Below are 18,688 nucleotides of genomic sequence, written 5' to 3'. Positions count from 1 at the left end.
ATGTATGGGGATTAACATAAGAATTAAAAAAAAAAAAGTGGCTGCTGCCAGTGTCTCTGTCTCCATGGAGAGCCCCAGCTGTCTCCTCTCTGGCAGGTACTCCAAAATTCATTAAGTGGGTCTCTTTCACTTGTGGTGTGTGCACTTTTGGTTATTTGTACACTGGTTTCTGGGTTGAGTGAGTCTGTACATGAGCCTTTTTAAGAATGGGTTTTCCTTTCCCTGCGTTCTATAATTTTCTTGGACATACGCCCTTTTGGTTTTCATAGTCATGTGTTTTGGGGACTCCTCCCTCCTGTGCAGGATGTAAGGGTTAGGGTTCCTGATACAGATCTTAAATTTCAGGGAAAAGTTAATAACTTTGAGAACTCTCCTGACCATGGAACATTGTGCCAGGAATGTGTGTTCTTTAGCGAGACCATGTCTCTGCCTCTTCTGTCTCAGTGCTTTTTCTTTTTTGCAAAGGCTCTGTTCATCCAGTTTCTGGGTCCCCTTCTATGGGAATCACTCTGAATGTAATTGTAGATTTTTGTGTCCATTGGAGGAGGAGAGTTCAGGATCTTCCTATGCTGCCATCTTGAACCCTCCCCCCTCTCAAGAAAGTTCTTACAATTAATAGCTGTACCTTTGGTAACATAAAAAAATCCTGGCTCATACTCCCCTGTTACAGGCTATTTCTAGAAAATTACTACTTGAGATTTAGTTTTTGTATGTTAGAGAAGTAAGTTATATTTGTTAGTCTAGGTAAATATGAGTAGGAAGACAGTAACAGATTGTTGTGTGTGTCATGTCCCTGTTTTTCGTGTGGGGTGGAGATAGATGAGCAATGGTGACAGAATTAAAACTCCTAATTTTTCTTATAGAGTCTGTTTCACAATTTTAAGGATGACAATCTAATGATAGGTGTTGACAAGTAGAGCGCTCACTCTTCTGATTTCTCTCTTTGGTTGATTAGGGAGAGCTGGTTAAAGATCACAGTCTTAATTTAGTGTCCACTTCCAAAGAGGTAACAGTTCCTGCTTCACAGAGTCCCTGGTTAGCCCCAGTGAGTGCCAATTATGGAATGTATATGTGTGGTGCCCCTTGGGGTTATCATGTGGCAACCCACATGCAAAACTGTAAATGTGTGCCAAAGACAAAGATCTCTAAACCAGAAATAAAATCCATGGTCAATATGTATTTTGTCTTTTTTTTAGTCTAAAGGAAGTTCTGAATAGAATATCAACCAAGATTACATCACAAAAACTTTAAATGTATTTACAGAGTGAATAAGTTACATAGATCAACTTTGAATATGTTTCTGATGTGCAACCGGCTTACATGCACACAGCTAACACTTGACAGCATTAATTTGAAGGAGAAAACTTAAGAATGGCCCTTTACATATATGTTACAAATAAAATATGACATTTCTTAAGTAACAAAGTGACAACTCATAGTTTATCTTTATGATTCTACTTGTGGCTATCCAGATGGATATTAAAATATGCATGCGTGACAGGTGAAAAGACTTGGAGTTTATAATGTGAATTTCTTTAACTTTTTCTACAAAATGGCAAAGTTGGTTAAAATTAACACTCATCCTTTTGTAGTATAAATATGCTCATATAAGCAACCTTCTAGTAAAAAGCAGCCAAGACCCTTACAAAAAGGTCTATCTGGACCATATTTGGTGCTAGGGTCCTAATCACAGACTCCTGCAGAGATTCAGGGCTTTCGGAAACAGTAGCCTAGCAACATAAGAAAGGTACTTCATAGCAGCTCCTTTTAGATACAGTAATTGTATTCAAATTACAGTGTATATTAAATTGTCCATTTACAATTCCCTTTTCACATAAACAGGCTGTCAGCTTTTGACTGTCTTACAGTTTTCAGTGGCCAGCTTCATTCTGCCTGCCCCTTCCTCAGCCCACCAAAAAAAGAAAAAAGAAAAAAGAAAAAAAGAAAAGGAAAAATAAAAGAATGTACAAGTTTTAGAATATAAAATATTTTTTTAGTGAAGAAAACATTGCACTTTTGCCAATCTAAAATTGTTTCTAGAAAGGAAGGTATTGTTCAGTGTAGTCAGCTTTGGTATGCAATGGAAGTCACTTTCTTCAGTAGTGAGTTGCATCTGCTCAGTAAAATAACACCTTTGTGCCACACAGCATAACAGATGGAGTCTGTTCCAGAATGTTCTATGCTACCTTGGTTCTGATGGTATTGCTACACGTTGGAAGTTCTGTCATCCTGTTTTTCTTAGAAAAAGTCCTACAGGTAACAAGAGGGAGAACAGTCTGACCAAGCCTTCTGAAGGCTGAAAAGACACTGAATGACGTCACCCCAGCATGACAGCACCCCCAGCTTGGAACCCATGGGGGATGGGAGGCTCCTGTCAGAGACTAGTGCCAGAAACACTGGAGTCTGGAAGAAAAGTAGTGAGGACCCGGTAACTCTGGGCCCTGCGAATCATGTCCCGGATCTCCATGTTCAGCTCCATCAGCTTGGTGCAGATTTCGGTCAGGCTCTGGTTAGACCCCACCAATGCATAAGTACCCGTTTGTCCCAGAGTTTGATGACGGAAGTAAATATTCAGTAGTGTCTGGACCTCATCATCAGAACTGCTTCCAAAGATGTCATTGGGCCACAGACTTCTGCAGTCAAAAAACAGCATAGATTAGAGGCACTATTGGTTACAAAGTTGAGAGGTTATGAGCCTCTGAAGTATAAGAATATTACTTTTAAATAACCTGGCTTTGAGATATAGCTCACATACTACTATACAGTTCAACCATCTGAAGCATACAATGCAGTGGCTTTTAGTATATTTGGAGTTTTACAAACATCACCATAACTGATGGTGGAATATTATTGGTTCTGATGAAAATATCTAAAGCTTCTAAATATCAGAACACAATTTGATAATCATAAAACATGTATTTGCTATGCATTCTGGTTCCAATGAATGTGACTATACTATGAAAATATAAGGGGAAAAGGATACATCCAAATAATAGTTTTCAAAATATACCCCAACATAATTTGAACTGTTTCAACATTACAGGTATGACAAAAGACCAGAAGTAACACCTATATTTTAAACATGTAAGTTCTGAAATCTGATATAGCTGGCATGGTAATGGTAAAGATCTGAGAAGGATGTGTATAAAATATCTAGATGTCCCTTCTGTAGTGATTAACTATTAGGCATGCATTTCTTTTCACCGTTTCTAAAAGAAATAGTAGAGTTACCTGCATTCCCTGATTTGCCGTAAAGCCTTGCCAAGTTCATTGTTCTTCAGGCACTCCAGCATGGACTGGATGGCCGCTTCAGTGGATATGAAGGTTGGCTCAGACCAGGCACCCTCTATATAGAGAGGGTCAGCTGCAATGGCCGCAGTGGCCTCCTTCAGGTTTTTCTTTAAGTCACTCAGTTCCCTGGACATATTTAGCAGCTGTTAAAAAATTTTTTACCATATTTAGTTGCAGGCTAGATTTTGCATCCCCAAGAGAGAAAATTTTCATTTCTCTGGTCTGGTTAAGCATAAGCTTAATATCTTGGTAAACTAAAATTGAACAAATAAAACTACTACCTGGCATGTGTAGGGGGTCATATACATTGCATAAATTTCTGTATCAACTACTGGCATACTCTCCTTAGATGAAAGGTTAACATTTCCTTTAAACTGTTTTCTATTTAAGTAGAAGGGTATATCCAGAGTTAAAATGCTTAAGACAACAGACCTGGGTAGAGCTGGGTTCAAATGCCAATTCTGCACTGTATTGTGGGACCATAGTCAAGTAAATAGACTTTTTTTTTTTTTTAAGATTTTATTTATTTATTTGACAGAGAGAGAGATAGCGAGAGCAGGAACACAAGCAGGGGGAGCGGGAGAGGGAGAAGCAGGCTTCCCGCCGAGCAGGGAGCCCGATGGTGGGACTCGATCCCAGGACCCTGGGATCATGACCTGAGCCGAAGGCAGACGCTTAACGACTGAGCCACCCAGGCGCCCAGTAAATAGACTTTTATGTGCTTCAGTTTTCTCTTCTGTGAGACTGAAGACATTACCTACCTCACAGGTAACTTTAAAGATGAGATGATGTATATAAAATGCTTAGTACACTTTGGCACATAAATGCTTAATAAGCATAATCATGAACATGGATCTTGTTTGAAAAATAACTTTTTCTCATTTGTATGCCATGGGAAAAGATGAAAGATATAATTTAAGGAAAAGGAAAAATCTCAAGATAATATTAGTATTCATTTTACAGAGGTAAGAGGTATTTTATCTCAAAATTACTGGTACCAAAAGATAAATCATAAAGAGAGAACCTATGTCACTTTTTAGTGCCCCCCAGATATACAATGGAAGTCAACTGTTTTGCGATTTGATCTCAAGAGCATTTTCAAAAAGTTGATGTGCATTTAAAGATTTGTTTTCCTTTGTAAGGTAAGTTGGTGCTGTCTTTTATTTTGGAAAGTTGATTTACCCAACATCTTCATCTTTCCTCATTCCCAGCTAGCTCACTGGACCATGTCTAGAACCAAAGCCCTCCAGAATTATTTGTCTTCACACAGATTACTATTAAATACAACTACCTACTCCAGTACTAGGTTTAAAATTTACTGAGGTAATCCTTTTAAGTAAGGTATTAGAGGAGGAGCTTGGGAAGATGGTAGAGTAGGAGGATCCTGAGCTCACCTCCTCCCACGGACACAATGAGGCTACAACTACATATAATGCAACTCCCTCTGAAAACAACCTTAGGACTCGCAGAACAGTTCTTCCACAGCTAAAGATATAAAGAAAAGCCATATTGATAAGGGTAGGAGGGGCAGAGAACCAAACCCAGGGTGTGACGATCCATAAGGAGAAGGGATATCAGAGGGTGTGCAGAGGTCTTTCCTGAGGAGTGAGAGGATCAAGCCCCACATCAGGCACCCCCTGTCTTGGGGATCAGCATGGGGAAGATGAGCGCCTATAACATCTGGCTTTGAAAATCAGTGAGGTTGGGCGCCTGGGTGGCTCAGATGGTTAAGCGTCTGCCTTTGGCTCAGGTCATGATCCCAGGGTCCTGGGATCGAGTCCCACATCGGGGTCCCGGCTTGGCGGGGAGCCTGCTTCTCCCTCTGACCCTCTCCCCTCTCATACTGTTTCCCTCTCGCTCGCTCTCTAAAAAATAAATAAAGTCTAAAAAAAAAAAAAAAAAAGTGAGGCTCCAGAAGAGTGGGAGGACTATAGTAAACTGAGACTCTGCTTTTAAAGGGCCAGCATATTATATCAGTCACTCCAAGACTCATTACAGAGTCAGTAGTATGAAGAGCACCTGGGTTATATATGAAGATTCATGGACTAATTTTAGGGCATGTGTCAGATAGGCAGGGATCTGTAGGAGCTTTCTCTGGGAATAGAAGTGTTGGTAGGCAACATTTTTCTTCCTCTCCTTAAGTCTGGCTGGCCTGGTGCTGGTGGAAGCCAGTTCTGACAATCTCCATCTACTTTGCTAGCACTGCTTGCCCTGCTCTGGCAGGTATTCCTCCTGCTACAGGGGGCAGGCAGCCTGCATCAGCTGCAGCCAGGTGACTCAGCCAGCCTAGCTGGGGTCAGCCCTGCTCACCGACATGCCTGAAGCAGTCATGGCCCAGTCACAGAAGGCACACCCCTGGAGTGCCTGGTTCTGGTGACCAGGGAAATGCACTGCAGGGCTCCACAGGGACACCTTTTACATAAGGTCACTACTTTCAAGACATACTACACTGAAACAGAGGTAGAGGGAAGAGGGGAATATGTTCCAAATGAAAAAAGATAAAACCTCAGAAAAAGTACTAAACAAAACAGATAAGAGTTCAAAGTAATGGTCCTAAAGATATTCACTAGACTTGGGCACCTGGGTGGCTCAGTTGGTTAAGCGACTGCCTTCGGCTCAGGTCGTGATCCCGGGGTCCTGGGATCAAGTCCCACATCAGGCTCCTGGATCAGCGGGGAGCCTGCTTCTCCCTCTGACCCCCTCCTCTCTCATGCTGTTTCTCTCTCGCTCGCTCTCTAATAAATAAATAAAATCTTTAAAAAAAAAAAAAGATATTCACTAGACTTGAGTAGATGAACTTATGAGGATTTCAACAAAGAAAAAATATAAATAAGAACCAGTCAGAGTTGGAGAATACAAAAACTGAAATGACAAATACAAAAGAGGGAATTAAAAGTAATTAGAGAGGGCGCCTGGGTGGCTCAGTTGGTTAAGCGACTGCCTTCGGCTCAGGTCATGATCCTGGAGTCCTGGGATCGAGTCCCGCATCGGGCTCCCTGCTCAGCAGGGAGTCTGCTTCTCCCTCTGGCCCTCCTCCCTCTCATGTTCTCTGTCTCTCATTCTCTCTCTCTCAAATAAATAAAATCTTAAAAAAAAAAAAAGTAATTAGAGATGCAGAAGAATGGGGGGTCAGTGATCTGGAAGACTGAGTAATGGACAGCACCCAAGCTGAACAGCAAAAAGAAAACTGAAGTTTAAAAAACGAGGATAAGGGGCCTTTAGACAACATCAGTTTTACTAACATTTATAGGGGTCAGAAGTAGAAGAGAGAGAGAAAGGGGCAGATAATTTACTTAAAGACAGAATAGCAGACAACTTCCCTAACCTGGAGAATGAGACATCTGGGAAATACAGAGAGCCTCTAACAAGATGAACCCAAGGGAGGTCACATAATACTTAAAATGTCAAAAATTAAAGAGAGAATCTTAAAAGCAGCAATAGGAAAGCAATTAGTTACACAGTAGGGAAGCCTCATAAGGCTATAAGCTGAGTTCTTAGAAGAAACATTGAATATATCATGCCACTCCCTTTTGGCCTGCAAAGTGCTGATGAAAGGAAGAAAGTCTACAACCAAGAATACCCTACTTAGGAAGCTTATCATTCAGAATTGAAGGAGAGAGAGTTTCCCAGAAAAACAAAAGTTAGAGTTTATCACCACTAAACCAGTCTTACAAGAAATGTTAAAGAGACTTCTTTAAGCAAGGAAGAGTCCATAACTAGAAGACATTATGAAAGGAAAAAATTTCACTGGTAAACATATACCAAAGGTAGTAGTAGATCAATCACCTAGAATGCTAGAAAGATGACTAAAGGAAAAAATAGTAAAGTCAATTATATCTACCACAATTAGGTGATACACAAAATAAAGAGATCTAAAATATGATGTCATATACATAAAATGGGGTAGAATTAAAAATGTACTGCTTTTAGAATGTGTTTGAACTTAAGTGACCAACTTAAAACATACTGCTATATACATATACATAGAATGTTATATATGAATCTTATAGTAACCACAAGCCAAAAACATATTAGATACACAAAAAATGGAAAGCCAAGCATAACACTGAAAAGTCATCAAAAAAAAAGGAAAGAAAGAGAAGAACTACAAAAATAACCAGAAAACAACAAACTGCTATAAGGACATACCTATTATTAATTACTTTGAATGTAAATGGACTAAATGCTCCAATCAAAACACATAGGATAAATGAATGGATAAAAAGAAAAACAAGACCCATCTATATGCTGCCTACAGGAGACTCGCTTCAGATCTAAAGACATATACAGACTGAAGGTGAAGGAACAGAAAAGATATTCCATGCAAATGGAAATGGAAAAAAAAAAAAAAAAGCTGGGATGGAAATACTTACACCAGACAAAATAGACTTTGAAACGAAGACTAACAAGAGACAAAGAATATGCTATTAAACCAATGGATCAAGGAAGAAATCAAGAGAAAATAAAAAAAATACCTTGAAACAAATGAATATGGAAACACATGGTTCAAAATCTACGGGACTTAGCAATAGCATTTCTAAGAGAAAGTTTCTGATACAGGCCTACCTCAAGAAACAAGAAAAATCTCAATCTAACCTTACATCTAAAGGAACTAGAAAAAGAAGAACAAAGCACAGTTAGTAGAAAGAAGGAAATAATAATAAGATTAGAGTAGAAATAAATGAAATGGAATATAAAAAAATAGAAACCTCAATGAAGCTAAGAGTGACTTATTAGAAAAGATAAAAACTTAGCATAATACCCTCTAGCTCCAGCCATGTTGTTGCAAATGGCAAGATTTCATTCTTTTTTTATGGCTGAGTACTATTCCATTATATATATATATATTATATATATATATACCACATCTTTTTTATCCATTCATCAGCTGATGGACACTTGGGCTCTCATAATTTGGCTATTGTTGATAATGCTGCTATAAACATCAGGGTTCATGTGACCCTTTGAATTAGTATTTTTATATCCTTTTGGTAAATACCTAGTAGTATAATTGCTGGGTCATAGGATAGTTCTAGCTTTAACTTTTTAAGGAACCTTCATACTGTTTTCCAGAGTGGCTATACCAGTTTGCATTCCCACCAACAATATGAATGTTCCCCTTTCTCCACATCTTTGCCAACACCTGTTGTTTCTTGTGTTGTTAATTTTAGCCATTCTGACTAGTGTGAGGTGGTATCTCATCATGGTATGTTTTTTTTTTTTAAGATTTATTTTAGAGAGAGGGAGAGAGTGAGCATGAGTGGGGCGGGGAGGGGCAGAGGGAGAGAATCTCAAGCAAATTCCCCACTGAGCATGGAGCCTGACACTGGGCTTGATCTCACCCTCATGACCCTAAGATCATGACCTGAGCTGAAACCAAGAGTCAGATGCTCATATTAGATACACTAATATCTAGGTATCTAGGTGACTGAGCCACCCAGGCGCCACTCTCATCATGGTTTTGATTTATATTTCCCTGATGATGAGTGATATTGAGCATCTTTTCATGTGTATTATGTTAAGCAAAATAAGTCAGTCAGAGAAAGACAAATACTTTATGATTTCACTCATATGGGATTTAAGAAACAAAACATGAACATAGGGTAAGGGAGAAAGAAAAAAGAGGGAGGGAAACTATAAGAGACTCTTAAGTATAGAGAACAAACTAAGGGTTGATGGAGGGGAGATGGGTTGGGGGGATGGGCTAAATGGGTGATGGGTATTAAGGAGGGCACTTGTGATGAGAGCCCTGGGTGTTATATGTAAGTGATGAATCACTAAATTCTCCTCCTGAAACCAATATTACACTATATGTTAACTAGAATTTTTAAAAACTTGAAACAAAAAAAAAAAAATACACAATAAAAAAAGAAAAACTGATTAACCTTTAGCCAGACTCATCATGAAAAAAAGAGAGGACTTGAATGAATAAAATCAGAAGTGAAAGAGCTGTTACAACTGACAGCACAGAAATACAAAGGACTCTAATAGACTATTATGAAAGGTTATACACCAACAAATTGGACAACGTAGAAGAAATGGATAAATTCCTAGAAATAGTCTTCAAGACTGAATCAGGAATAGAAAATCTGAATAGACCTATTACTAGTAATGAAATTGAATAAGTAATCTAAAAACTCCCAACAAAAAATCCAGGACCAGATGGCTTCATGGGTGACTTCTACCAAACATGTAAAAAATATTTAATACCTATCCTTCTCAAAGTATTCCAAAAATTGAAGCAGAAAGAATGCTTCCAAATTCATTGTACAAGGCCAGTATTATCCAGATATCAAAATCAGACAAGCACAGTACAGACAAAAGATTAAAGGCCAATATTCCTGATTCATATAAATGTAAAAATTGTCAACAAAACATTAGCAGAGTTCAATACTATATTAAAAGGATCATTTACCATGACCAAGGGATTTATTTCAGGGATGCAGGGATGGTTCAAGATCTACAAATCAATGTGATAAGCCATATTAACAAGATGAAAGATAAAAATTATGATTAATCTCAATAGATTAAAAAAAAGCATTTGACAAAGTTCAGCATCCATTCATTAAAAAACTCAACAAAGTGGGTATAGAGGGAACATACATTAACATAATAGAGGTCACATATGACATACCTGTAGCTAATATCATACTCAACAGGGAAAAGCTCAAAGCTTTTCCTCTAAGATCAGGAACCCAAGCCAAGGATGGCCACTCTTGCCACTTTTATTCAACATAGAACTAGAAGTCCTAGTCACAGCAGTCAGACAAGAAGAAAAGGCATCCATATTGTTAAGGAAGACACTAAACTGTCACTCTTTGCAGATGACATGATACTATACATAGAAAACTCTAAAGACTCCACCAAAAAACTATTAGAACTGATAAATGAATTCAGTAAAGTTGCAGGATACAAAATTAATATACAGAAATCCGTATATTTCTGTACACTAATAACAATAGGAGAAATTAAGAAAACAATCCTATTTACAATTCCATTGAAAAGAATGGAATACCTAGGAATAAATGTAAGGAGGTAAAAGATCTACACTCTGGTAACTATAAAACATTGATGAAAGAAACTGAAGAGGACACAAACAAATGGAAAGTTATACCACACTCATGAATTGGAAGAAATAATATTTTAAAAATGTCAATACTACCCAAAGCAATCTATAGCTTCGGTGCAATTCCTGTCAAAATACCACAGGCATTTTTCATAGAACTGGAACAAATAATCCCAACATTTGTGTGGAACAACAGAAGAGCCCCAATAGCCAAAGCAATTGTGAGAGAGAACAACAAAGCTAGAGGTGTCCCAATCCCAGAGTTCAAACTATACTACAATAGTAATAGTAATAGTAATCAAAAACATATGGTACTGGAACAAAAAGATACATAGATGCTTGGAACAGAACAGAGGACCTATAAATAAACCCATATGTACACAATTAATTGACAAGGCACAAATATATGATGGAGAAGAAAAAAAATCTTTTCATTAAAAAGTGTTCACAAAATTAGACCACTTTCTTATGTCATGTACAAAAGTAAAATGAATTAAAGATTTACACGTAAGACCTGAAACCATAAAACTCCTAAAAGAAAACATAGGCAGTAAACACTTGGGCATTGGTCTTACCAATATTTTTTTGGATAGGTCTCTTCAGGCAAGGGCAAAAAAAGCTGAAATAAACAATTGGGACTACATGAAACTAAAGTTTTTGCACATCAAAGGAACCATAAAAAAATGAAAAAGCAACCTATTAAATGAGAGAAGATATTGGTAAATGATGTATCTGATAAAGGGTTAATCTCCAAAATATGTAAAGACTCATACTATCTGATGAAAAAAATGGGCAGAGGACCTGAATAGACTTTTTTCCAAAGAAGATCTACAGATGGCCAACAGTCCAATGAAAAGATACTCAACATCACCAATCATCAGGGAAAATGCAAATTGAAACCACAATGAACTATATCACCTCAGAGCAGTCAGAATGGCTAATATCAAAAATATAAGACCAAGTGTTGGGAAGCATGTGGAGAAAGGAAGCTCTTGTGCACTGTTTGGAGGGATGATAAATTGGTTCACCACTGAAAAACAGTATGGAAGTTCCTCAAAAAACTAAAAATAGAACTACCCTATGATCCAGTAATTCCACTACTCAGTATTTTACCCAAAGGAAACAAAAGCCCTAATTTGAAGAGATAAATGCACCCCTTTGTTTATTGCAGGATTATTTACAATAGCCAAGATATGGAAGCAGCCCAAGTGTCCATTAATAGATGAATGGATAAAGATGTGCGCGCGCACACACACACACACACACACACACACTGGATAACTGCACAGCCATAAAAAGAATGAGATCTTGCCTTTGTGACAACATGGATGGACCTAGAAGGTATTATGCTAAGTTAAGTGAGTCAGATGGAAAAAGACAAATACTGTATGATTTCACTTATATGTGGAATCTAAAAAAGAAAACAAACAGGTTCAAATATAGAGAACCAACTTGTGGTTGCCAGAGGGGAGGGGAGTTGGGGGATGGGTGAAAGATGTGAAGGGGATTAAGAGGTACAAAGTTCCAGTTATAAAGTCACAGGGATGAAAAGTACAGCATATAGAGTAAATAATATTGTAATAATTTTGGGGACATATGGAAGCTACATTTGTTGGGGTAGCATTCCCTAATGTATATAAATGTCAAATCACTAAGTTGTATGCCTAAAACTAATATTGACATAATACTGTATGTCAAGTATACTTTAATTAAAAAGAATATTAGAGTATTTTATATATATAATTTTTAAGTTTGAAAGTCAATATCTTAATTATTTCAAAGCTAGGGATGTTTTATATACTATGTGTATGTGTGTATAGCCATTTAAGACTTCCCTAGATTTAAAATAATTAAGGAGAAATTCACTTTAAATTTATTAGATTGAAATAATTATGCATAATATATATATACATGATAAGAATACACAATTTTATTACTCTAAAGTGAAACCTGAATTGCTCTTAAATATGGGAAATGACATGAGTTACATTTAATGTGCGTTATTTTTTGAGCAGAGATGGACTCTAAGGTTCCTGTTAATATTTGCTAGAATAGCAAACTTTATCTTGACAACATGTCCTATAACTTGCATTAACTGTGTTCTCTTTAATAATTTGTAATTCTGTGGAGGAAGCCTGGTTTGTGAAGAGATCTTCATACCCCTCCCTTGAAATTGGCATTTAAAAGTATACTTAAAAACTATTCAGTCATTTTCCTTTTATCAAACTAAGTGATAAATATGGTAACAAGGCTGTCATGTGTGTTTCCTCCTCTACCCTCCTCCGACGTGAGGTTTCTTGGGCTCCGTCCTCACCCCACTGCTCTTGGTAGGATGGGCTGTTCACGGACGACCAGCACATCTGCACCTTTAGTCCACATCTCTCCTCTGACCTCAGATCCTCCCATTGAACTGCTTGCAAGACGTCATTAAACCTGGGCATGGTCTAGTAGGCCGATATAGTCCCTGACCAACACGCGTGGATGTATAGTGGCCTCAGTCCTCCTTTATCCCTGTGTCAGCTGTGTTACCACGGGTCACCTGGTTCATCGAAGATGGAACCTCAGCATGGCCTTCGACTTTTTCTTCTCCTTCATTCCTCATCCTGACCCCTAATCAGTTTCATTGGCCTTTTGTGCTAAGTCTTTCTTTCATTTTCTGTCCTCTCTCCATACCTAGCCCTTCTGTCCTGGTCAAAACCCTCATCCTTGTCTGAGCTATTTCAACAACCTAGTGACTAGTCTCCTGTCTCCAGCCTATGTGTCATCAAATCCACCCTTCACATCCCTGCCATAAAAATCTAACTAAAACATTCCCAGGCACAGTATCTTCCGTCATCTAACCCTTACCTATCTCTTGTGCCTGATTCTTCCTTTTTGGTTTGCATTTCATATTCTAGCAATACTAAATTGCTTGTACTTGGGGCGCCTGGGTGGCTCATTTGGTTAAGTGTTCGACTCTTGGTTTCAGTTCAGGTCATGATCTCCAGGTCCTGGGATGAAACCCCGTGCTCAGGAGGGAGTCGGCTTCTCTCCCCCTCCCTCTACCCCTGCTCATGCTTTCTCTCTAAAATAAATAAAATGTTTAAAAAAAATAAGTTCCTTTTGCTTCCTTTTTTAAGATTTTTATTTATTTATTTGAGAGTGGGAGAAGCAGACTCCCCACTGAGCAGGGAGCCGGACACAGGGCTCGATCCCAGGACCCTGGGATCATGGCCTGAGCTGAAGACAGACACTTGACCAACTGAGCCACCCAGGCGCCCCTGTAGTTCCCTTCTCTTTTTTACCACTTTATGCTCATGCTGCAGCTGCTTAATGGAACATTTCTCCTTAGCCCTCACTTCATCTAACTCCATCTCCTTCTTTAAGAATCAGCTCAGGTGTGATTTCCCCCAGAAAGCTTTCCTATTTCAACCTCCTCACCTCCAGCTGAATTAGATGCTTGACCTTTGCGCTTCCATAATATCCAGTGTACATCACCATTATTTCACTTACTTTGTTGCAGTAATATTTCTTCACTTCTAGGAAAATTTTGGCTCTCTTGGAAGTAGTATGTTTGTTACTTTTAAAAATATTAAAGCATCCTAATGCTAAGCAGGACAGGGCAACTGAAGAGAATCAAACGTCATGTAGATATTTACTTCTTATCTGAATGTTAGGGCAAGTATGAAAAAGTAAATATAAAGAAGAAAAACCGTAACACAGGAACTTTTTCAAAGAAGGATGTCCAGAACCAGGGTCAGGATCAGAGTGGGCCAAGTGAGGCCTCTCGGCATAGCAGCAGGTGAGGCACTCACTCAGGGCTGTCCTTAAATTTTGTGCCTCGGCTAGTCACTTGCTTTGCCCTAGTCCTGGCACTGCCAAACAAGAGCGGAAGGAAAGACAACACATATTTAAGTTTTGTGTTTGAGCAAATCAGTTATGTGGGAATAAAATCACTTGGACAGTTATAAAAGGGCTGGGGGGAGAGACCAAAAGGAAAAGAATGATTTTCATGGTAGGACTTGGCATCGGGAGGTGTGCGGCTCACCTCTGGCGTGGAGCTGACTTCGTGCACCTGGCCGATGAGCTTACAGTAGGACTGAAAAAGCAGCAGCAGCTGGAAGTGCAGCTTATATAACCTCTGGCACAGTTCCAATTGCTAAAGAGAGAGTGTGCATGGGAAGAAACAGTTATTAAGGATCATTCTTGTATAACAAGGGAAATCTCGGTGGAGAAAAACATTTTTTTTTTTTTTTACATCAAGGAAACAGAACTAGCTGTTATTATTCCAGATGAAACAGAACAACAAAATCCAGCCAATAAATATCAGTGAGAAATTCACAATACAAGATAGAATAGCTCCTGGAAGATGACTAATTAGAAGGAGTTGCCATAAAGGGACTCAGTGAATCACCGGATTTTCATTATGTTTGCCAATTAAATCCCTACAAATTATAGCTGTGGTCATCTTAATTGCAGTTGTCTTAATTTTTATAAGCTAAAATTGTTTTAAAAAGCAAAAACAATTATGAAAAGTATATTTGAAAGGCAAAACATTTAAGTCATTCTAGGTGTTAAATTTGTAAGTTCAGCAACTGGGGGGGTTACTCCATGGGACAATTTTGGCTGCCTTTTAGAGTGCAGACACTCATCTCAAAGTCTGTGTAAACACAACAGTCAGTCATATGATCCTCTAAGGTGTTGTATCAGTTTTAGTGACAATGCTTCTACTCAGTGCTTAGTAAATATTTGTTGAATTACAGAGTTAAAAAGGGGCTACAAGTGCTAGGAGAAAAGAGAAATTAAGGGAACATTCAAAACTTTGTGTGGAAAGAACATTAAAAAGGAATCATATAAAATGGCCCTTGAGCCCTATAGCTACCTCTGGAATTTAAAATGTTTTCATTATATGGCTTAGGTCTACTATGAGGGAAAAATAAATCTTGAGTAATTCCAACACCAACGATCATACTACTCTTTGAGCTGTATCTGCTTGTAATGGGCTCTACACTTTGTCCGTTTTACTCTAAGAATGAGTTAGCTCCTAGGTGGTGGATGGCAATTCTGTGGAAGAAAAGAGCAGCCTTCACGAGATAGAATTTCATGGCTCAGCAGTCACCAGGGAAAGTGGGTTAAATATGTGGCATCAACGAAACATGTCACTGTTCAGTGTTCAAATGTGGTTAAGTAAGGATAAATAGGGCCTTTCTTTTGCTAATGGACTATAAAGAACTCAGCTCAGAATTGAGAGCTTCTGAGGTCTCTTAAAATTGCTCCCCCAAATCAGTTTAGGGAGAGAAATGACAAGAATTTAAATTTAGGCTTTAGGAAGACTATCCAATTAATAGTGCTAAGAGAATTTTGATCCTAATTGTTAAAAGTTACAAAAGTCCGTGCTAAGGCTATGCTCAATGAAGTTTTCTTTTGTCTTGTCCTTTCCCTGGCTCCTGGGGGGAAAATAACAATTCTAGATTTAGACTGATTTGATCTCTCAATGCTGATACCAAACACAAGTTTAAAGAAGTAGCTACACTCATTAGTTAACCCAAACTGGATCTTTGGTTGTTTTAGTCAAGCATTTTGTTTTTTGATCATTTAAACCTTTCTTTATGGAAATCTTTTAAAATGTGATGTAAAAGATAACTGCCAGAGACTTGCAGATAAATAAAAAAGTATTTTTAAAAACATAATGTTACCTTCACAAATTTAAGGTGTAACCTAGCTATGAAAACTCCGACCTTTGTTATAGTGCTGGTTATTACTCAAGATATCCCACTGATAGTATGAGAGTTCATAGCAACTTAAGTTTCTACTTTGGGACGAAAGCAGCCCAGAATGCTACTAATTCACTGCACGTCTCAGTCTACCAAATAAAATAAAATGAAACGCAAAGGGGAAAACATGCTAAGAGCTAGAATAGTAACCGTAAAAATAAGATTTGTTATGGGTCCATGCCTAAAATGGACAAAGAGTATGAAAGAAAGTTAACTTACTGCAAGAGATTCCATTTGCTACACAGCAAGCATGGCACAGGAAACAAAGGAAAGGAAAGAAAGTACAGGGTCAGTGTAATGCATGCAACGGAAAGCATGGCCCTCTTCCAAGAGCAGAACCGTCAGCAGTATTAGCATTGCTTGCCCAAACTCGGTCAATGGTTGCACATCTTGTACCCATTCAACATGCACAGCGGTCCAGTTAAAAAGAAGCTTGAATGGGAAACATATCACTGAAAAATAACTGGTAATCGTTTAGACTCTCTGATTAGTTGGTTTAGGTTTTGTCAGTCTTGGAGACCAGAAGTCAAAACTTTTATTGCTTGAAGGTTTTAGTGTTTAACTGTGAATAATATGTGAATGGAGTAAAACGGTGAGGAGACCAACTGAGTAATCTGAAAGAACTGGAGCCCCAACAAATTATACTTTTGCTACCCGTTAGTTAAGGCAGAGTCTTTAATCCGTTTGACTTCCTATCTGCTAAACTATGACAATCCAATTAACATATAATTAACAATCTAAGTGGCTTTTCATTTAGTCAGATTGCCTTCCTCGTTAAGAATATTTTATAGGACTGCGAGATATAGTCATTTCAAAGGAGTAAACCTAGTCTGTATACTCCCAAACAAGTGTGAGATTTGACAAGTAATTTTCTTGTATTTCATTTGTAATAATTTTGTTCTCAATTTCTAAAAGTAATCTAGAACTGGTGGATAGTTTAGAATAATATAAATCTGTAACTGAGCCATGTTCAATTATGGCTTCCATTTTTTGGTGTCATCATATCCTAACCATAGACTTGGCTTTAAGGAAAGTGTGGGTGTGTTGGAAAGATGATCAGAGTCTGACAGAATATTAAAAAAAAAAAATCAATTTGGCCATTCCTAATTATGGATCAATATATCTGGTTCTGGATTTTCAAAATATTTAAAGACATATCTAACTTAGTTTCTAATCCTTAATAGGAAAATCACTTATTTTAAAGTTCTTTCTAAAATAAATCTCTGGGTTATTATCAGTTTAATGTATTATACTTTATATGTGGTACACTACACACACAAAATAAAACTATCAAATTATTTATTAGTATCTTCAAACATAAAGCCCCACCACTACCAACCCCCCCCAACACCTTCTCCTAACCTCCGAGGGTCTCTTCTTGCCTCACCTGTTACTAATATCCTATGAGTTGGGCACACTGATGACTACTGTATTATATTTATTGAGTAGTTTTTTGGACCTTGGCCATGAATATCTTTCAAAGCGTTGAAAGATGAATACATTGAAGCCTGTGATGCAGATTACACAGCCTGAGGTATTTACTATTTTCAAGAAGACTTTATGCCTAGACATTTTAATGACCAAACCTTAAGTACTGAAAAAACTGCTATCTTTCTACTGTTTTCCAAAACAAGGTTGTAATCCAAGAAGGTCATCAAATCAGTTAAAGCAGAATGTCCTCTGTTCAACAAAGGCAAATGAGACTTTTTGACTCCAGCTTGGTGCTGAGGAATTTAATGTCCATGAATTCCTCCCACTCAGCTCTCAAGGAACAAAACTGTATTTCTTGGGGGATGGCCAAGTTGACGCACACCAGTTCTCAATATCCTTCTTAAACGCTCCCTTTTAGGTAGGTTGGTGCAAGCCGCCTTGCTATTTATTATCTTAGAATCCTTTCCTAGGCCACAGGCTGGGGCCTCATTTGCATTTAGAGCTCCCCAAAAGATAGTGAAAAATACCTTTCTAGGGGGCAATTTTATGGCAAATGTTAAAACCTTTTATCCCTCTTGTGCTAATGTTTTCCTGTATCCAGGTTTTAAGAATAATCCCTTCATAAGTCTTTATGAACGTATTTATGTTTTGGTGACTTAAGATTCTTTTGAAAATGTTATGGGAATGGCACCGTTTCATTTGGTCAGAAGGATTTTCTTCAAGCCCTGTTCCTGCGCTCCTAATATAACTTGATTTATAAATTAGATTTAGAGGTATGTTTTCTCAAAACAAGAAGAAAATATCAAGAAACCAAGATGTTAAAAACTGATCATAGACAGGGTAGCTTAAAAGCCCAGAATAATCTTTGTTTGTTAACAGTAGCATAGCCATTCTTGTTTCTCTGTATTCTTCTCTAAATGAGTTCTATGCTTAGGACATAGCCAGTCAGGCAAAAATTTGAGAAATGTTTATCATGACAGAAGATGAGCCACAGCGTACTGTAATAGCTATTGTTTTCATCATAGTTAATCTCTAAAAGCCACTGGTTTAAATTAAATGGGATAAAATTTAGACAACCTAGCCTAAGAATACATAGATGTATCTCATCTCCTAAGTAGGTATACCTACCTCCTAAGTAGGTATACCT

General features: G+C 37.9%; 1 protein-coding gene across 1 annotated transcript in view; it reads right to left on the bottom strand.

Annotated features, from left to right (window-relative positions):
• Positions 1–1,157: 1,157 nt before the first annotated feature.
• The window catches only part of FRY (FRY microtubule binding protein), a 241,551-nt gene continuing 224,020 nt past the window's right edge, over positions 1,158–18,688 (bottom strand). Inside the window, exons 54-57 of the mRNA XM_081815497.1 lie at positions 16,330–16,347; positions 14,385–14,495; positions 3,232–3,434; positions 1,158–2,633 (exon numbers count right to left, since the gene is read on the bottom strand). Of these exons, the coding sequence (XP_081671623.1) occupies positions 2,375–2,633; positions 3,232–3,434; positions 14,385–14,495; positions 16,330–16,347 (591 nt within the window). The 3' untranslated portion in view covers positions 1,158–2,374. The remainder of the gene's footprint in view (positions 2,634–3,231; positions 3,435–14,384; positions 14,496–16,329; positions 16,348–18,688) is intronic.

Source organism: Leptonychotes weddellii, chromosome 3, assembly GCF_054177405.1.
Source record: "Leptonychotes weddellii isolate Sample4059 chromosome 3, ASM5417740v2, whole genome shotgun sequence".
NCBI lineage: Eukaryota > Metazoa > Chordata > Mammalia > Carnivora > Phocidae > Leptonychotes > Leptonychotes weddellii.
Note: the sequence above shows the minus strand (reverse complement) of the source record. Positions and strands in the feature narration are given on the sequence as shown.